The sequence below is a fragment of the Cervus canadensis genome, chromosome 11, assembly GCF_019320065.1.
Source record: "Cervus canadensis isolate Bull #8, Minnesota chromosome 11, ASM1932006v1, whole genome shotgun sequence".
Taxonomy (NCBI): Eukaryota; Metazoa; Chordata; class Mammalia; order Artiodactyla; family Cervidae; genus Cervus; species Cervus canadensis.
In genome coordinates, this window is record NC_057396.1 from 75,174,662 (window position 1) to 75,190,021 (window position 15,360).

A 15,360-nucleotide genomic window follows, 5' to 3' on the forward strand; every position below is an offset into this window, starting at 1 on the left:
TGTTGTACCAACAGGATAGTAAACAATGCTGGTCCGTGGCCCCAGGCCCTTGCAGTGGGGGGGTGGGGGGAAGGTGGGGGCTAGAAGCCCGGGGGCTTAAAGACAGCCCGGGAGAGACAGCGCTCAGCTCGAGGAAGGAGGCGGCTCCAGGACCCCAGACAGAGGCCCCGCAGGTAGGCGAAGCCCTGCTCCCCTTTCCAAGCGGCCCCTCCGTCTGCCGACCCCTCTGCCCACCTCCAAGGGCAGGAGCCTCTGAGCAGCGCCCCCCGGTTGGAGAAATCCTCTCCGACTGTCCATCACTATGTCGACTCTTTTGAGCCAGAGGTTGGAGACTCAGCCCTGGGGTGTTCAGCAGAGTTGCCCGCAGGTGGCCACCCACCAGGACCTGATGGGCAGAGAGGGCCTCGCAGACTTCCGAGTCCAGTTGGGGTGGGAGGCGGCATCTCTAAGCAGCTGAGACAGGCATCTCCGAGGGATGTCGCTGGCTGGAGGACCACCGGGAGGCAGGCCGAGCAGCAGAGGTCGTGAGGTGTCAGCAGAGCCCCCAGCACTGTCTCCACTCTGTGGGGCTCGGAACTCGGGCTCCTGGCTACTCTGCCTTCCCTTCTGCCAAGACAAACAGGAAGAGACGGGAGCTGCCGCAGGGGACACAAAACCGGGGCGGAGTGAAGGCTTCCTGGGCAAGGCAGTGGGACAGAGGCTACTGCGTACTTGGAAGTGAGAGCCGACCTCCTCAGCCACGTCTGACTGCCCTCCTGGGGTCCCCCTCACCCCCGCCAGGCGCCTCCCACGGGACGCTGGCTGAGGAGCTGGTAGGGGGCAGCATCTCCAGCAGAAGCTGTGGACTGGTCCTCAGGGGACCTGGGTTCTCCATACAGTTTGGCCATTTAATTGTCCTAAGCACCACTGTAGTCAAGGGCCTTCCACTCCCCAAGCCTCAAATTCCTCCATCTGTAAAACGGGGCCAGTAAGGCCTATTCCGAGGGGTTAGAGTGAGGAAGCAGGGAGGCATAGGAGGGTGCCGCAGTAAGCTGTAGAATTGTTCATGCTGCGGTGTGTGTTAGTCACTCAGTCGTGTCTGAATCTTTGCGACCCCGTGGACTTTAGCCCTCCAGGTTCCTCCGTCCATGGGATTCTCCAGGCAAGAATACTGGAGTGGGTTGCCGTTTCCTTCTCCAGGGGATCTTCCTGACCCAGGGATCGAACCCAGGTCTCCTGCACTGCAGGCAGATTCTTTACCATCTGAGCTATAGGGAAGTCACTGCTGGGGTGGGTGGTGTTATCCTAGCATCTCAGTATTCTGCATTTCTTCATTCCTTGGCTGTTTCTGACAGGCCTGGAGGGTGGAGAGCCGAGGTGAGGAACACACAGGATGGCTGAGGGGCGGTGTGCGCATGTGTGTGTGTGTGTGTACACCTGCCCTTCCCCTCCGCCGGACTGTGTGTGGAGCCTGGATGAAGGGTAAGACGGCTGCGGGGCTCAGCTGTGTCTGCCTCTCACTGCCACACTGTGAGGCATGAAGAGGGCTCATCATCTTACCGGTGTTCAGTTTTCTTTGCCTTGTCTTACCAACTAAATGCCCTCCTGGCTGAGTCAGGACCTTAATCTGGCCCAGGGCAGGGCAGAAGCCAACCTACACCGTTCAAGCTGATGTAGGCTGAGTCCTCCTTCCGTGCCAGGAACGCCCCCAAATCCGTTCTATGCATTGGCTTTCTTAACCCTCCACCATCCCTGTGAGGTGAGACCTATTTTTATCTCTAGAAGTCAAAACCCAGGCAGGGTAAGAAGCTTGCTCAAGGTCGCAGTGGGAGCTGGGAATCCCCTCGTAGGAAGCTGAAGAATCAGTGATTTTCAGTTGTGCACCATACCACCTTCCCAACAAGAGCGCAAGGCAGGGATGGGGTGTGTGGACCATTTAGACCAGCATCCGCTAAAGTTTCTTCTGCTAAAGGGGGCTTTGCTCAAGAGGGCAGCAGATGCGTCTCAGGGTGGTTGTTCAGTCGCTCAGTCGTGTTCGACTCTTTGCGACCCCATGAACTGCAGCACGCCAGGTCTCCCTGTCCTTCACCATCTCCCAGAGTTTACCCAAACCCATGTCCATTGAGTCGGTGATGCCATCCAGCCATCTCATCCTCTGTCGTCCACTTCTCCTCCCGCCTTCAATCTTTCCCAGCATCAGGGTCTTTTCCAATGAGTCAACTCTTTGCATCAGGTGGCCAGAGTGTTGGAGCTTCAGCTTGAGCATCAGTCCTTCCAATGAACACCCAGGATTGATCTCCTTTAGGATGGACTGGTTGGATCTCCTTGCAGTCCAAGGGACTCTCAAGAGTCTTCTCCAGCACCACAGTTCAAAAGTACTGTATCAATTCTTCGGTACTCAGCCTTCTTTGTGGTTCAACTCTCACATCTGTACCAGGGAAGCCTGTGGAAAACTAGGGCCTCCTAAGACATTAATAGGGCTTCCCAGGTGGTGTCAGTGGTAAAGAACCCACCTGCCCATGCAGGAGGAGAAAGAGACTTGGGGCAGAGACTACCTCAGGATAGATAAAGCAAAATGAAAAGAACCCATGAAAAAGAAAATCCAAGGCCAAATATGTTTGGAGAAAAACGAGTTAAAGGAAGCTAAACAAACTTAAGATTTCTTTACTATGGGGTATCTGGACTCTTAAGTGCTAATGAAGCTCTAAGACTCTAAAATGGTTAAGAGTAGGCTGTTTTTGGAAGAATCATAGCCAGTGAACACCCTCCTGTCCCCAATGCAGCCCTCATTAATGTCTTATTCACTCACTCGGTCACGTCCGACTCTTTGTGGCCCCATGGACTGCAGCCCCCATGGACTGTAGCCCACCAGGCTCCTCTGCCCGTGGAGTTTTCCAGGCAAGAATACTGGAGTGGGGTCCCAGTTCCTTCTCCAGGGGATCTTCCAGACCCAGGGATCAAACCCAAGTCTCTTTCGCCTCCTGCATTGGCAGGTGGGTTCTTTACCACTGGCACTAGCTGGGAAGCCCTATGAATGTCTTAGGAGGCCCTAGTTTTCCACAGCTTCCCTGGTAGCTCAGCTGGTAAAGAATCGACCTGTAACACAGGAGACCCGGTTCAATTTCCTATGTCAGGAAGATCCCCTGGAGGAGGGAATGGTTACCCACTCCAGTATTCTTGGGCTTCCTTGGTGGCTCAGCTGGTGAAGAATCCACCTGCAATGCGGGAGACCTGGGTCGGGAAGATCCCTTGGAGGAGGGCGTGGCAACCCACTCCAGTATTTTTGCCTGGAGAGTCCCCACGGACAGAGGAACCTGGTGGGTTACAGTCCATGGGGTTGCAGAGTCGGACACGACTAGAGCACAGCGCAGTTTTCCACAGAACACAGTTCGCTAACTCAACCTCAACCAGTCCCGTCTGTGTTGGAAATGAAGACTCTCCAGAGAGGCAAGGAGATTCGCTGCGGTCCCAGGCTTGGGGCCGAGGTCAGGGCAAGCCCCCAGCTCCCTGCCGATGGGTGCTCCATCTCCCAGCTTCATTGATTTCCCTCCAGCTTTAATTCACTGCTAGAGCTGTGAACCGTGGGCCGTAGTAGGAGCAGTGGAATTGAAGGGCAGCGTGAGCATCTTTGAAAATCCCAGCCCGCTTCCTGGGGAAATGGTGGGAGACTAAACCAGGGACCCCAGGACCCGAATGGCTGGCAGGAACAGGGCCCTGGCCCTCGTACCCGAGTCTTCCTGCCTCCATCCCAACTGCTCAGGTGCCAGGGGTACTGTACCCAGAGTGACGGCCCTGCAGAGAGCGGGAGGTATTTTTAGCCAGTGACAGCAGTGTCTGCTTCTTTTACTGCCTGAGTCATGCTCTGAACACTATTCGGGGATTATTTTCTCAGTAAACAGAGCCCCCAAGAAGGGCAGAAGGATGAAGGAGCTGGCTCTGTCCCCCTACCCAGCTATTTTCGTAGACTGGACAGCATAACCATCCTTCAGTGTCTGTGGGGAATCAGACCCAGCCTCCCTGGAGGACACTAAAATCTGCAGATGCTCTCGTCTCTTCTATGAAATGGTGTAGCATTTGCTGTTAACTGACACAGTCCTTCCTCATACTTTAAGTCAGCTCTAGATCGCTTGTAACACCCAGGACAATGAAAATGTTACGTAAACAATTGTTAATAACAATGTAAATGCTACATAAATAGTTGGAGCGGCTGCAGATTTAAGTTTTGCCTTTTGTACTTTTCTGGGTTTTTTTGTTTTCCAAATATTTTCCATCCGAGGTTGGCTGAATCCACAGAACCCAAGGATATGGAAGGCTGACTGTACATACAGTACTTGAAGAGGAAACCTCACATTAAAGTGTCACGCGCTCCCTTTCCTCCCACCCCCAGCAGCTGGAGGATCAGACTTCCCTGCGGAGGTTAATCAGGGAGAGCACATATCTCTTCTTCACCGAAGGGAACTCTGCCATGCCCAGGGCCAGCTCTTCGGAGCTGGCAGAGACCCAGACCCCATGCAGGCCCAGGGCTCCCCAAATCTCAGGCATCTTTACGCCATCTCCGCAGCTTAGGTATCTTGTATCCTGCTTTCCTGAACATATTCCTTCGAATTAGCTGATTTTAACTTCAATAAGTGTATTTATAACAGAAACTTTATATCACTATTGGAAATGGAAACTCCACGTCACCAGCCAGAAATAGAATGTAACTGTAAAAATAAATCCAACTGGAATCAAAGCAGTCTTATTTGATTCTACCTAGAGATTCCTGTCTGCTTTGGGCTCTGAGCCTGCGGGCCCTGCGGACAGCTATCTCCATCGAAAGGGAAGAGGAGTAACTGTCCAGGGATGCCAGTGTCAAACTGTAACCACCTTGCTGACTCATCCAAAAAGAGGCCAAATCATTGAAAAGGCATGAGGGGACTCAGCGTTCTTGTTTTTTTAAGTGTTTTTGTTTATTTGCCTTTAGCTGTGCTGGGTCTCTGCTGCTGTGTCCAGGCTTTCTCTAGTGGCAGCGAGTGGGATACTCTTCCCTGCGATGCCCAGGGCTTCTCCTGTGATGGCTCTCGGGCTCAGGAGTGCGGGCTCAGTAGTCCTGGTCCAAGGACTTAACTGCCCCTCAGCATGTGGAATCTTCTCGTACCAGGCATCGAACCCGTGTCCCCTGCATTGGCAGGCAGATTCTTAACGACTGGACCACCAAGCAAGTCCTGACCCAGTGTTCTTTAAAGCCCAAGTCACAACCGGCAGAGGACCCTTCGGTGGACAGCAAGTGAACATAGCCGGCCCAACACCGCCTTTGGGGGAAGTGGTGCCCTCCCCTCATTTAGCCAGACGGAAAGTGGGTGTTGTTGCCTCATGTCCAAGCAATGGGGACCCCGAGACTGAACTGAAGGTGTCCAGACTCCAGGGCCTTCACCTGGAGAAAGGGGGCATGACCGGCTGTGTCTGTCTTCTCTTTCCAGAGATGGAGCAGAAGGCGGGGAAGCCCTCTGAGGACGGGGCCACTGTCCCCCCAGCCGCGGAGGCCCCGGAGGCCGCGGGAGGCGGCGGCTCTGCGGAGGAGGCGGCCGCAGGCCCCGCCGAGAGCGCCGCCAGAGCGGGCGAGCAGGAGCGGGCCCCGGCCGAGGACGGCGTTCCCGCTGAATGCCAGGCAGACGGGCTGGGTGAGGTCAAGGCGGAATCCCAAGGGGAGGCTGGCCTTCAGCAGGAAGACAGCGGGCAGGGAGAGACCACCGCGGCCCCTGGGAAGACCGACAGGAGAGACCAGACCCACTCTGAGCCCGCGGGGGCGGAGAGAGAAGGGGAGACCGCGTCGGCCTCTGAGAAGCCGAGGGCTGACGAGAAAGAGGCCAGGCCTGGGTCTAGGGAGAGCGTCGACGCGAGCGGAGAGGCCCAGGCCGAGCTGAAGCAGGCTTCCGCGGCGCAGGAGGCCGAGGCTGGAGGCAGGGAGGCCGAAGGGAAGGGCGAGGCCGCCGCGGCCCCTCAGGAGGCGGGCGGCAAGGCGGAGAAGCCCCAGGCTGCAGCCCAGGAGGAAGCCGGCGCTCCAGCGGCCCAGCCGGACTCTCCGAAGAAGGCCGCCGGGGCGGAGGAGGCCACGCCCGAGCCACAGGAGGAGGAGGCGACGGAGGGGGTGGTGAGTGCGGAAGCGGGGAGGAGGGCGGGGGCCCCACGGCGGCCCAGAGTCGCCCCCAGAGCCCCCGGGCCGCTTTATTCCTCCGGGAAAGTCTCAGAGCCTGGGTGGGAGGCGGAGGGCCGGGGGAGCCGCGCTCTGGCCCCGGGCTGCCTTCCAGATCTTTCTGAAGCGCTCGCAGAGCCTCGGGCAGGCACGAGCCCACCCAGCGCGTACCTTCCAGGAGCCGGGCGGCCCTGCTGACGAGCAGGACGAGGGTGGAGGGGCCGAGGCCGAGGACGGGGCGGGGGGGCCTCCCAGCTCCCCGGAGGTATGGCCCGAGAGCCCCACGGAGGAGGGCGGCAGCGCCAGCCCAGGTGAGGGGGCGCCCCGGGGGGTGTGGGGGGCGTCCGGGGCGTGCGGGGGGGGGGGGGTGCCCGAGGGCCCACCTGCTGCAGGGTCCGCCCCGGGGGCGTGGGGGGCGTCCGGGGGAGGGGGCCAGGACCCCACTTGCTTCAGGGCCCACCCAAGGGCGTGGGGGGCATGGGGGGCCAGGACCCCACCTGCTTCAGGCCCCCCGGGGGGTGTGGGGGGGCGCACCACGATTGCCCTGCTTCCCTCCCTCCTGTTCCTCTCCCTCAGAGGGGCTGAGCCCAGACACCGCGGCTTCTGAAGAGCCAGGTCCTTCAGCCAGGTAATGTCCAACGCTGGAGCCCCGGCTCCCCCCCAGCCATCACCACCTGCTCCCTTCAGAGCCTGCTGTCCCCTGAGACTGGGCCTCCAGCATCTGGGCTCCGGATATGCCAGAATATTGCTGCCCCCTAGCTCAGGGCAGAGCCGGGGAAAGGAGAAGCGCTGGAGTGGGGAGCAATAGGCGGTGGGGCCTCCCTGGTTGCCCCCCCCCACCCAGTGCTGAAGGAGCCTCCTCCCCAGCACCCCCAGGACTCTCCATGGGAGCCCCCAGCCTTGTCTGTCCCCGCAGTCTCAGCATCACCGGTCAGGCGCGAGCAGAAAGCCTGCGTTTGGACAGCGACGCTGCCTGTTGCTGTGTTGGTCGCTAGGCTGGTCGTGTCTGACTCTTTGGGACCCCATGGACCCTAGTCCACCAGGCTCCTCTGTTCATGGGATTTCCCAGGCAAAAACACTGGAGAGGGTTTGCCATCTCCTCCTCCAGGGGCTCTTCCTGACCCAGGGATGGCACTCGAGTCTCCTGCCTTAGCAAACAGATTTTTTTTTTTTTTTTAACCACTGAGCCACCAGGGAAGCCCCAGCTGTGTGACTGTGGCTACATCCCTTCCCCCTCCTCCCCTGGGAAGTGGGCACGGTCAGGGTACCTGCCTCACAGGCTTCTTGTGAGGCTCAAATGACATCTGTGTATAAAGCACTCAGCTGACGCCTGATGCCTGAAAGGTGCGGGATGACACGAGAGCCTTCCTCTTGCCAGGGCACAAATTTTGTCGTTAGAAGCTGCTGCTGCTGCTGAGCCGCTGCAGTCGTGTCCGACTCTGTGCAGCCCCATAGACGGCAGCCCACCAGGCTCCTCTGTACCTGGGATTCTCCAGGCAATGCATGAAAGTGAAAAGTGAAAGTGAAGTTACTCAGTCGTGCCCGAGTCTTAGCGACCCCATGGACTGCAGCCCACCAGGCTCCTCCATCCATGGGATTTTCCAGGCAAGAGCACTGGAGTGGGGTGCCATTGCCTTCTCGAGTCATTAGAAGAGTCTTCCTTTATTTCGAGCTGAAAGCCACCTCCATGTGACCTTCTTAGGGAAAGGTACCTGGTGAGCGTTCACATTCCCCTTCTTACAGAGCCTTAGACCCACCTTGCCAGGTACCTATTCCCATTATACAGACAAGCAAGCTGAGGCTCAGAGAAGTGACATGACAGTCCCAAGCTGTTGTTCAGTCACTAAGTCACACCTGACTCTTTGCGACCCCATGAACCGCAGCACGCCAGGCCTCCCTGTCCTTCACCAACTCCTGGAGTTTTCTCAAACTCATGTCCATGGAGTCGGTGATGCCATCCAACCATGTCATCCTCTGTCGTCCCCTTCTCCTCCCGCCTTCAATCTTTCCCAGCATCAGGGTCTTTTCAATAGTCAGTTCTTCCCATCAGGTGGCCAAAGCATTGGAGTTTCAACTTCAGCATCAGTCCTTCCAAAGACTATTTAGGGTTGATTTCCTTTAGGACCGACTGGTTTGACACTCCCAAGATTACATGGCAAATAAGAGGCCTAGGCAGGATTCGAACTCAGGTCGACCTCAGATGTGCCCTAGTTCTGACCTAGGCAGTCGGACTGAACCTGTCTTCCTTCTCAGCGCCTCCCAGGGCTGGGCCCGAAGGCACCTGTGTGAGGTGGGCCGAAGCTCGGTAGCCTCTTGGGCGGTAGGGACCACTGCCCAGCCAGCCTCCTCCCTGTAGGGGCGGGTTCCAGCCCCTCTCACGCTCCTCTGAACGTTTCCAAGCAGTGACTCTTCGCCCAGTGATGTGCCCCAGAGCCCCACGGAGGCCCCTCCGCCAGAGGAGAAGAAGAAGGAGAAGGCACCAGAGCGCAGGGTGTCCGCCCCTACCCGGCCCCGGGGACCCCGAGCTCAGAACCGCAAGGCCATCGTGGACAAGTTTGGAGGGTAGGATTCAGGCGAGGGGCTGGTGGGGCGGAATTGGTGGGAGGATGGGCTGGGGGAGAAACAGCCCGAGCCCCAGAGGGACATCTGATGCCCTCCCTACCCGGGGAGGACTGCCGTCTGATGGACCCCGCCCCCCCCGGGAGGACTGCGGTCTGATGGGAGTCCCCCCCACACACCCGGAGGACTGCCGTCTGATGGACCCCGCCCCCCGGGAGGAAGGCCGTCCGATGGGAGTCCCCCCCACACACCGGGAGGACTGCCGTCTGATGGATCCCCCGCCCCGCCCCGGCGCGCAGGGCGGCCGCGGGCCCCACGGCGCTGTTCCGGAACACCAAGGCGGCCGGCGCGGCGGTGGGTGGCGTTCGCAACATGCTGCTGGAGTGGTGCCGCGCCATGACCAGGAACTACGAGGTGCGCGCGGCGGGGACGGCGGCCAGGCCGGGGGTCCGGCGGCCTGCCGTGCCGGGGTGGGGGGCGGGGGTCCGACGGGGCGAGGCGCAGGCCCCTGATGCGGCTCCCGCCCCCGCAGCACGTGGACATCCAGAACTTCTCCTCGAGCTGGGGCAGCGGCATGGCCTTCTGCGCGCTCATCCACAAGTTCTTCCCCGACGCCTTCGACTACGCGGCGCTGGACCCCGCGCAGCGCCGCCACAACTTCACGCTGGCCTTCTCCACCGCAGAGTAAGCCGGGCGGGGGCCGCCGAGCGCCGGGGACTGGGGCCGGGGCCCCGGGAGGGCGGGTCAGGCCGAGCCCGTGGCCACACCTCCTTGAATCCAACAGGTGCTTCCCGGATGCGGGGAACTGTCTGAGGACGGGGCAGTGGGCGAAACCCACAAAATCCCCGCTGCCCGTGACGCCTATTCTATTTTATAGTATTTTATTTTTTGGCCGTGCCCCGTGGCATGTTCCTCAACCAGGGACTAAACCTTCACTCTTGGCGTTGGAAGCACAGAGTCTAAATCACTGGCCCACCAGGAAACTCCCGTGACTCCCATTCTAAAGAGACAGATAGCAAATACACATATATGCAGAATAAACTATGAGGAGACAGGCAGGGAACATGCAGGCGGGTGAGAGATACAGGAGGGGAAGACTGGGAGTTTGCGATAGGGACTCCCTATCACAGTGCCTAACCCGTGGCAAACATTTCAAACAAACAAGAATCTTAGCTGCTGTTCTATACTAAAATGAATGATATCACAATTGTTATGTATTTTTAAAATTTACTTATTTTTGGCTGCACGGACTTTCTCCAGTTGTGATGAGCAGGGTTTCCTCTTCCTCATGTAGTGCCCAGGCTTCTCTTGTCCAGGCTCTAGGCTCTTGGGCTTCAGCAGTGTGGCTGGCCCACAGACTTAGTTGCCCCGAGGCATGTGGAATCACCCCAGACCAGGGACTGACCCCATGGTCCCTGCAGTGACAGGCGGATTCCCAATCACAGGACTGCCAGGGGAGCCCCTGTGATGATCCTTGTTATTCGATATGGGACCTGGAGGGAGATTTATTGCTGAGGTTCACACAGCTGGGTGCCAGGACTAGACAAGCAGGAGGGGCATGAGGAGCAGCGGAGCCCAGGGAAGACCCTGAGAGGTGAACACAAGGCTGCCGGGTGGTGGGGAGCGGAGGCACCCTCCCCACCAAAGCCCCAAAGCCGGACTCGGCCAAAGGCTTCCACCTCTCCCCCGGGGAGGCCAGCCGGTCCCCCAGTGGCCTTGAGGCTCCCAGGGGGCTCATCCTGGGCCACTCTTCCTTTCCTGCCTGGGGGAGGCTTCTGGGCCACCCAGTCTGGGCAGAGGGTGTCGTCCATGAGGACAGCTCTGGGGCCTGGGAAGGGACGGCTGAGGGCGCTTCTGAAGGCCCGGAGGAGGGAACAAGTCCCTGGGGATGCTGGCAGCGTTTTGGTTCGGGAGGCTGAGCCCTCTGATCGAGTTCAGGCCTGGCCACCAACCCGCGGGGAAGCCCGGGGAAGCCACCCTCCCCTCTCTGGGTCTGCATGTCCCCACTGGCAAAAATACTGACTGGTGCTTTTCAAATGGGTCCCCCACCCCACCGGCATCTTCCTCAAACAAAACAGTAAGTGGATGCCCAACACAGGAAACAGATTTAAGGGCAGCCTTTTTAGGCTGGGAGGGGCTCCCGGGGCACCCCAGGTCAGTCCAACCCCCTTCCTAAGATGGTCCTGAAGCACGTCTCCCGGCCCTCGGGCACCGAGGAGCCCATCTGAAAACTCCCAGACTTGGTGCTGCAGAAGGGCTTCCCAGGTGGCTCAGTGATCTAAAAAAACCCGCCTGCCAGTGCAGGAGACGCCAAGAGACCCGGGTTCAATCCCTGGGTTGGGAAGATCTCCTGGAGGTGGTGGTTTAGTCTCTAAGTCGTGTCCGACTCCTGAGACCCATGGACTGTAGCCCACCAGGCTCCTCTGTCCATGGGATGCTCCAGGCAAGAGTACTGGAGTGGGTTGTGGTTTCCTTCTCCAGGGGATCTTTCCGAGCCAGGGATTAAATCCGGGTCTCCTGCACTGCAGACAGATTCCTTACCAAAATGGCAACCCACTGCAGTATTCTTGCCTGGAGAATCCCATGGACAGAGGAGCCTGGTGGGCTACAGTCCATGGGGTCACAAGGAGTCGGACACAACTGAGCACGCACGCGTGCATGCGGAGTTGGTGCTCTGGAAGGTCCCTTCGGTTTCACGTTATCCTGCTGTGGGCTGGGGGTAGTGCCCTGGGCTGGGGGTCGGGGTGAAGGGGTCGGGAGCCCTGTGTCCTGCTCTGAGCTCAGAGCACCTTTAAGGGCCATGACAAACCATGGGGACCAAGAGTGATCAGATGCCAGGCGTGCTGCTAAGCGCTTCTCTTGGATCGTCCGATTTGACGGTCACAACGATGCATGTGTGGCTGCAGCAGGGAGTTATGGGAGGCTAGTGCAGGAGGGTGTGGCCGACCCGGCCCTGGAAAGGGAAACCGCTGGCCGGGACTGCGAGCTCTCAGTCACCATCAGAAGGGCGTGTGGCTGGGCCCTGACAGGCGTCCCTGGCCTCTGGGCCACGGGTCACTGTCCTCCTGCAGCTGCCAGGCTGTGTGCATGTGGCCATGCTGTGAGGCGTGCGGGATCTTAGTTCTCTGACCACGGGAGACCGGGGGTCACACGTGCGCCCCCACCCTGGGAGCTCCAAGCCCTGACCGCTGGACCACCCGGGAAGTCCCCCTGCCTCGCTCTCTGACCCGCGGCAGCTGACGGAACCTCTCCTAGGGCTGGGTGTGCAGACGATGTGTGCAAAGTAAGGGGCCCGGCCACAGCTGGCTCCCTTCTAGAAGGCTTCTCTGATTCCTCTGAAACAGTCCCGCCCTGGCTCCCCAGGCCCAGCCTCTCCCGGGTGGAAACCGCACCCGGACCCAGAGCCGGGAGCCGACAGCAGGCGGTGGTGGCGGGGAACTCGTCCTGTTCCTCGAAGCCCCTCAGTCTGCGCGCCTTGCCTGCGCCCAGGCCCGTCTGGCTTGGCTGTCGGTCCAGCTGACTCAGCCCTGAGAGGACGCCAGCCAGGACATGATGGCCCCTCCTGCCGGCACCCCGGGCGGCCTGCTGGGACCCAGCTTCAGGGCTGGGATGCCAGGCGCGTCCGGCAGGCCCGCGGTGGAGTCCCCGCTGTGCCGCTCGCTTTGGGCAAACCACCAAGGTGCTGTGAGTCTCCGGCTCCCCTTCTGCCGGCTGAACACAGAGGAGTGGAGGAAACGAGACCAGTCGAGAGAAGGCATTTGGAGCTCCCTGCCGGCCCAGGACTCCAGGCTTTGCCCTGGGCTGGGCTGGCTCAGTCCCTGAGTTGGGGAGCTGAGATCCTGTAAGCTGTGCAGAGCAGCAAAAAAAAAAAGGGTAGAGGGAAACATTTGATAAGCCTCCTGGCATGTGGTGGCAAGGCCCCGACAATGCTCAGATCAGATGGTCGGCCTCGGCGATGCCAGGAGTAGCCTGTGCTCCCAAAGAGCAGCTGGGAAGTTAGAGAAACAGGACTTGCTGCTAAGTTCCATGCAGTTGCTCAAGCACTCCTGTCTCAGAACATTTGCACCTGCTGTTTTCTCTGCCTGGAACCCCCTTCCTGCAAATATGTACCCGATTTACTCTCTTTAGGAGAACTTTCCTGAGCTTAAAAGTCCTCTTAAGAGAACTTTTCCTATTAAAAACCTCTTTGAGGAACTCCGGGCTTCCCTGGTGGCTCAGATGCTGAACAGTCTGCCTGCAGTGTTGGAGACCCGGGTTTGATACCTGGATCAGGAAGATCCCCTGGAGGAGGAAATGGCAACCAACTCCAGTGTTCTTGTCTGGAAAATCCCATGGATGGAGGAGCCTGGTCAGCTACAGCTCATGGGTTGCAAAGAGTCAGACACAACCGAGCGACTTGTCTCTTTCTCTCTCTCTCTTTTCGGGGAACTCCCTGGGGGTCCAGTGGTTAGGACTCTGCACTCTCATTGCCGAGGGCCCAGGTTCAATCCCTGATGGGGGAACTAAGATCCCAGAAGCGCGAGGCACTGACAGTAAATAAGTAAATGCCATCACCAACATATTACAAAAGCAAACCCCCTTGAACACAGAAACATGTCCTGTCCTTCCCTGCCTTCTTTTTCTCTGTAGTATCTCTCATCCTCTGATGTACCATCAGTTTCTATTTGACGACTGCCTGTTTTCTTCCACGAGAACGTTGATGAGGATGGGGGATTCTTATTTTGTTCAGTGTTGAACTCCCCAGAAGAACGCCTAGCACGCGGCGCCCCTCAGTACACACAGAGCCTGTGGAAGCTGGAGGAGTTGAGGCTGCACGCCCACACTCCAGCCGGGATTAGGGGTCTGTGCTTTTAACTCTTCCTGCGGGGCCTGTCCTTCTGGATGACGGACACGGGCGCACATAGAAGGGTGGTTCACGCAGAACCCCAGACCAGAGGGTCGCGCTCCCACGTGCAGACACGTGGGGCAGTGAAAACACGGCTTTGGAGTCAAGCCACGCTGAGTCTGAGTCTTGACTCTGCAGGATCGCAGCTGTCTCATCTGTACAGTGGGATGGTTGCGCCAGACGAAGTCCCAGCGCTGCTGCACGCAGTCCTGCGGGCTTCATCCTCGGGGAGCTGCCCCACCCCGTCCCTTAGCCCCCCACCTCTCACCCCACCCCCTCTGCCCCTCAGGAAACTGGCCGACTGCGCCCAGCTGCTGGAGGTGGACGACATGGTGCGGCTGGCGGTGCCCGACTCCAAGTGCGTCTACACCTACCTCCAGGAGCTGTACCGCAGCCTTGTGCAGAAGGGGCTGGTCAAGACCAAGAAGAAATGAGGGACTGGCCAGTGCTGGCCGGGAGGCGCCCTTCAGCTCCACGGAGGCGGCGGGGCTGGGCAGGCGGCCCCAGTCTTAACTGCATTAAAGGCTGTTTTGTAAAATCCCGTCTGGCTCCTCGGGGCTCCCTCTCTACCCCGCCAGGAGCCTCTCTTGCTCTGGGATAAGCAGCCCTGGCCTCCCACTTTCCTCACCTGATGTGGTTTTCTCAACAACCGTGACAAGCATCTGGGACAGGAGTGTGCTGGGTCTCGTCGCCAAGAAGCTGTGTGTCCCTGGGCCACTGAGCGAACCTCTCTGAGCTTCAGTTCGCCATCTGAACGGGGATAATAGTGGCTCAGAATCCCGCAGGTGCTGTGAGGGTTAAATGGGATCACGTAGATAGTATCACTGGCTCAGTGGTCGTGATTTTGAGCAAACTCTGGGAGACAGTGGGGGACAGAGGAGCCTGGCGTGCTGCAGTCCCCGGGGTCAAAGAGAGTCAGACGCGACTTACTAACAACAGATGACAACAGAGGACAAAAGGCCTCGCCTGGGGCCTGCCACACAAACGTTCTCTAAGCCGTGGCCCAAAGGAACCACATCCTCACGTTTCCAGCCACGGGGGGCACTTGCCCACAGCTTTTTCCCTCTCTCCACACTTCTAGATTAGGGAGTTCCAGGACAGGGACTGCTGTAGAAGATTCTCTAGAACTCCCACTCAAACTAGGCTCGTGGGACCTGGAGGTGATGTCTTTGACTCAAAGATACTCCGCGTTCTGTCTCTGAAAAGCCCATGGTTTGGGGATTTCCCTGGCAGTCCAGTAGTTAAGACTCCACACTTCCACTGCAGGGGGGCACGCGTTCAATCCCGAGTCAGGGAGCTAAGATCCTGCATGCTGTGTGGTGAGGCCCAAAAAATGAAAAAAAGCCAGTGGTTTTAGAACCACCGCACCCAGAAGCTCCTCCCTTGTGCTCAGGTAATCCCTCAACGCTGGCTGAGGTTTTGACTGTTTTCCCACTGCTCACTAGAGATGAGCCCTAGAGCTGAGTACATTGCTGCAGCTGCTTAGGTATTTCTGTCGTGTCCAACTCTGTGCGACCTCGTGGACTGAAGCCCGCCAGGCTCCTCCGTCCATGGGATTCTCCAGGCAAGGATACTGGAGTGGGTCGCCATGCCCTCCTCCAAGGGGATCTTCCCGACTCAAGGACAGAGCCTGGATCTCCTGCCTTGCAGGCAGATTCTTGACCACTGAGCCACCGGGGAAACCCAGAGCTGACTCTAATTTCCTGCTAACAATCCTGTCTGGCTTTATCGGCTGTTGGGCGCATATGCGCTGATGAGAACGGCT

At 58.6% G+C, this 15,360-nt stretch overlaps 1 protein-coding gene across 2 annotated transcripts; it reads left to right on the forward strand.

Moving 5' to 3' along the window:
- Positions 1-15: 15 nt before the first annotated feature.
- Positions 16-14,136, forward strand: SMTNL1 (smoothelin like 1). 2 transcript variants are annotated; one of them, XM_043481575.1, is made up of 8 exons: positions 16-173; positions 5,439-6,109; positions 6,330-6,462; positions 6,728-6,779; positions 8,552-8,713; positions 9,010-9,124; positions 9,243-9,394; positions 13,885-14,136. In XM_043481575.1, the coding sequence occupies exons 2-8, from the start codon at positions 5,441-5,443 to the stop codon at positions 14,027-14,029; spliced, it is 1,428 nt and encodes a 475-aa protein (XP_043337510.1). In that variant the 5' UTR covers positions 16-173; positions 5,439-5,440; the 3' UTR covers positions 14,030-14,136. The 2 variants fall into 2 exon arrangements, with proteins under 2 accessions (XP_043337510.1, XP_043337512.1); XM_043481577.1 differs by having other exon boundaries at positions 8,555-8,713.
- Positions 14,137-15,360: the final 1,224 nt, after the last annotated feature.

Coding starts and splice junctions, on each gene's coding strand:
- SMTNL1 (XM_043481575.1), top strand. CDS start 5,441: ATGGAGCAGAAGGCGGGGAAGCCCTCTGAGGACGGGGCCACTGTCCCC. Junction 8,714..9,009: donor ATCGTGGACAAGTTTGGAGG/GTAGGATTCAGG, acceptor CCCGGCGCGCAG/GGCGGCCGCGGGCCCCACGG. Junction 9,125..9,242: donor CCATGACCAGGAACTACGAG/GTGCGCGCGGCG, acceptor CCGCCCCCGCAG/CACGTGGACATCCAGAACTT.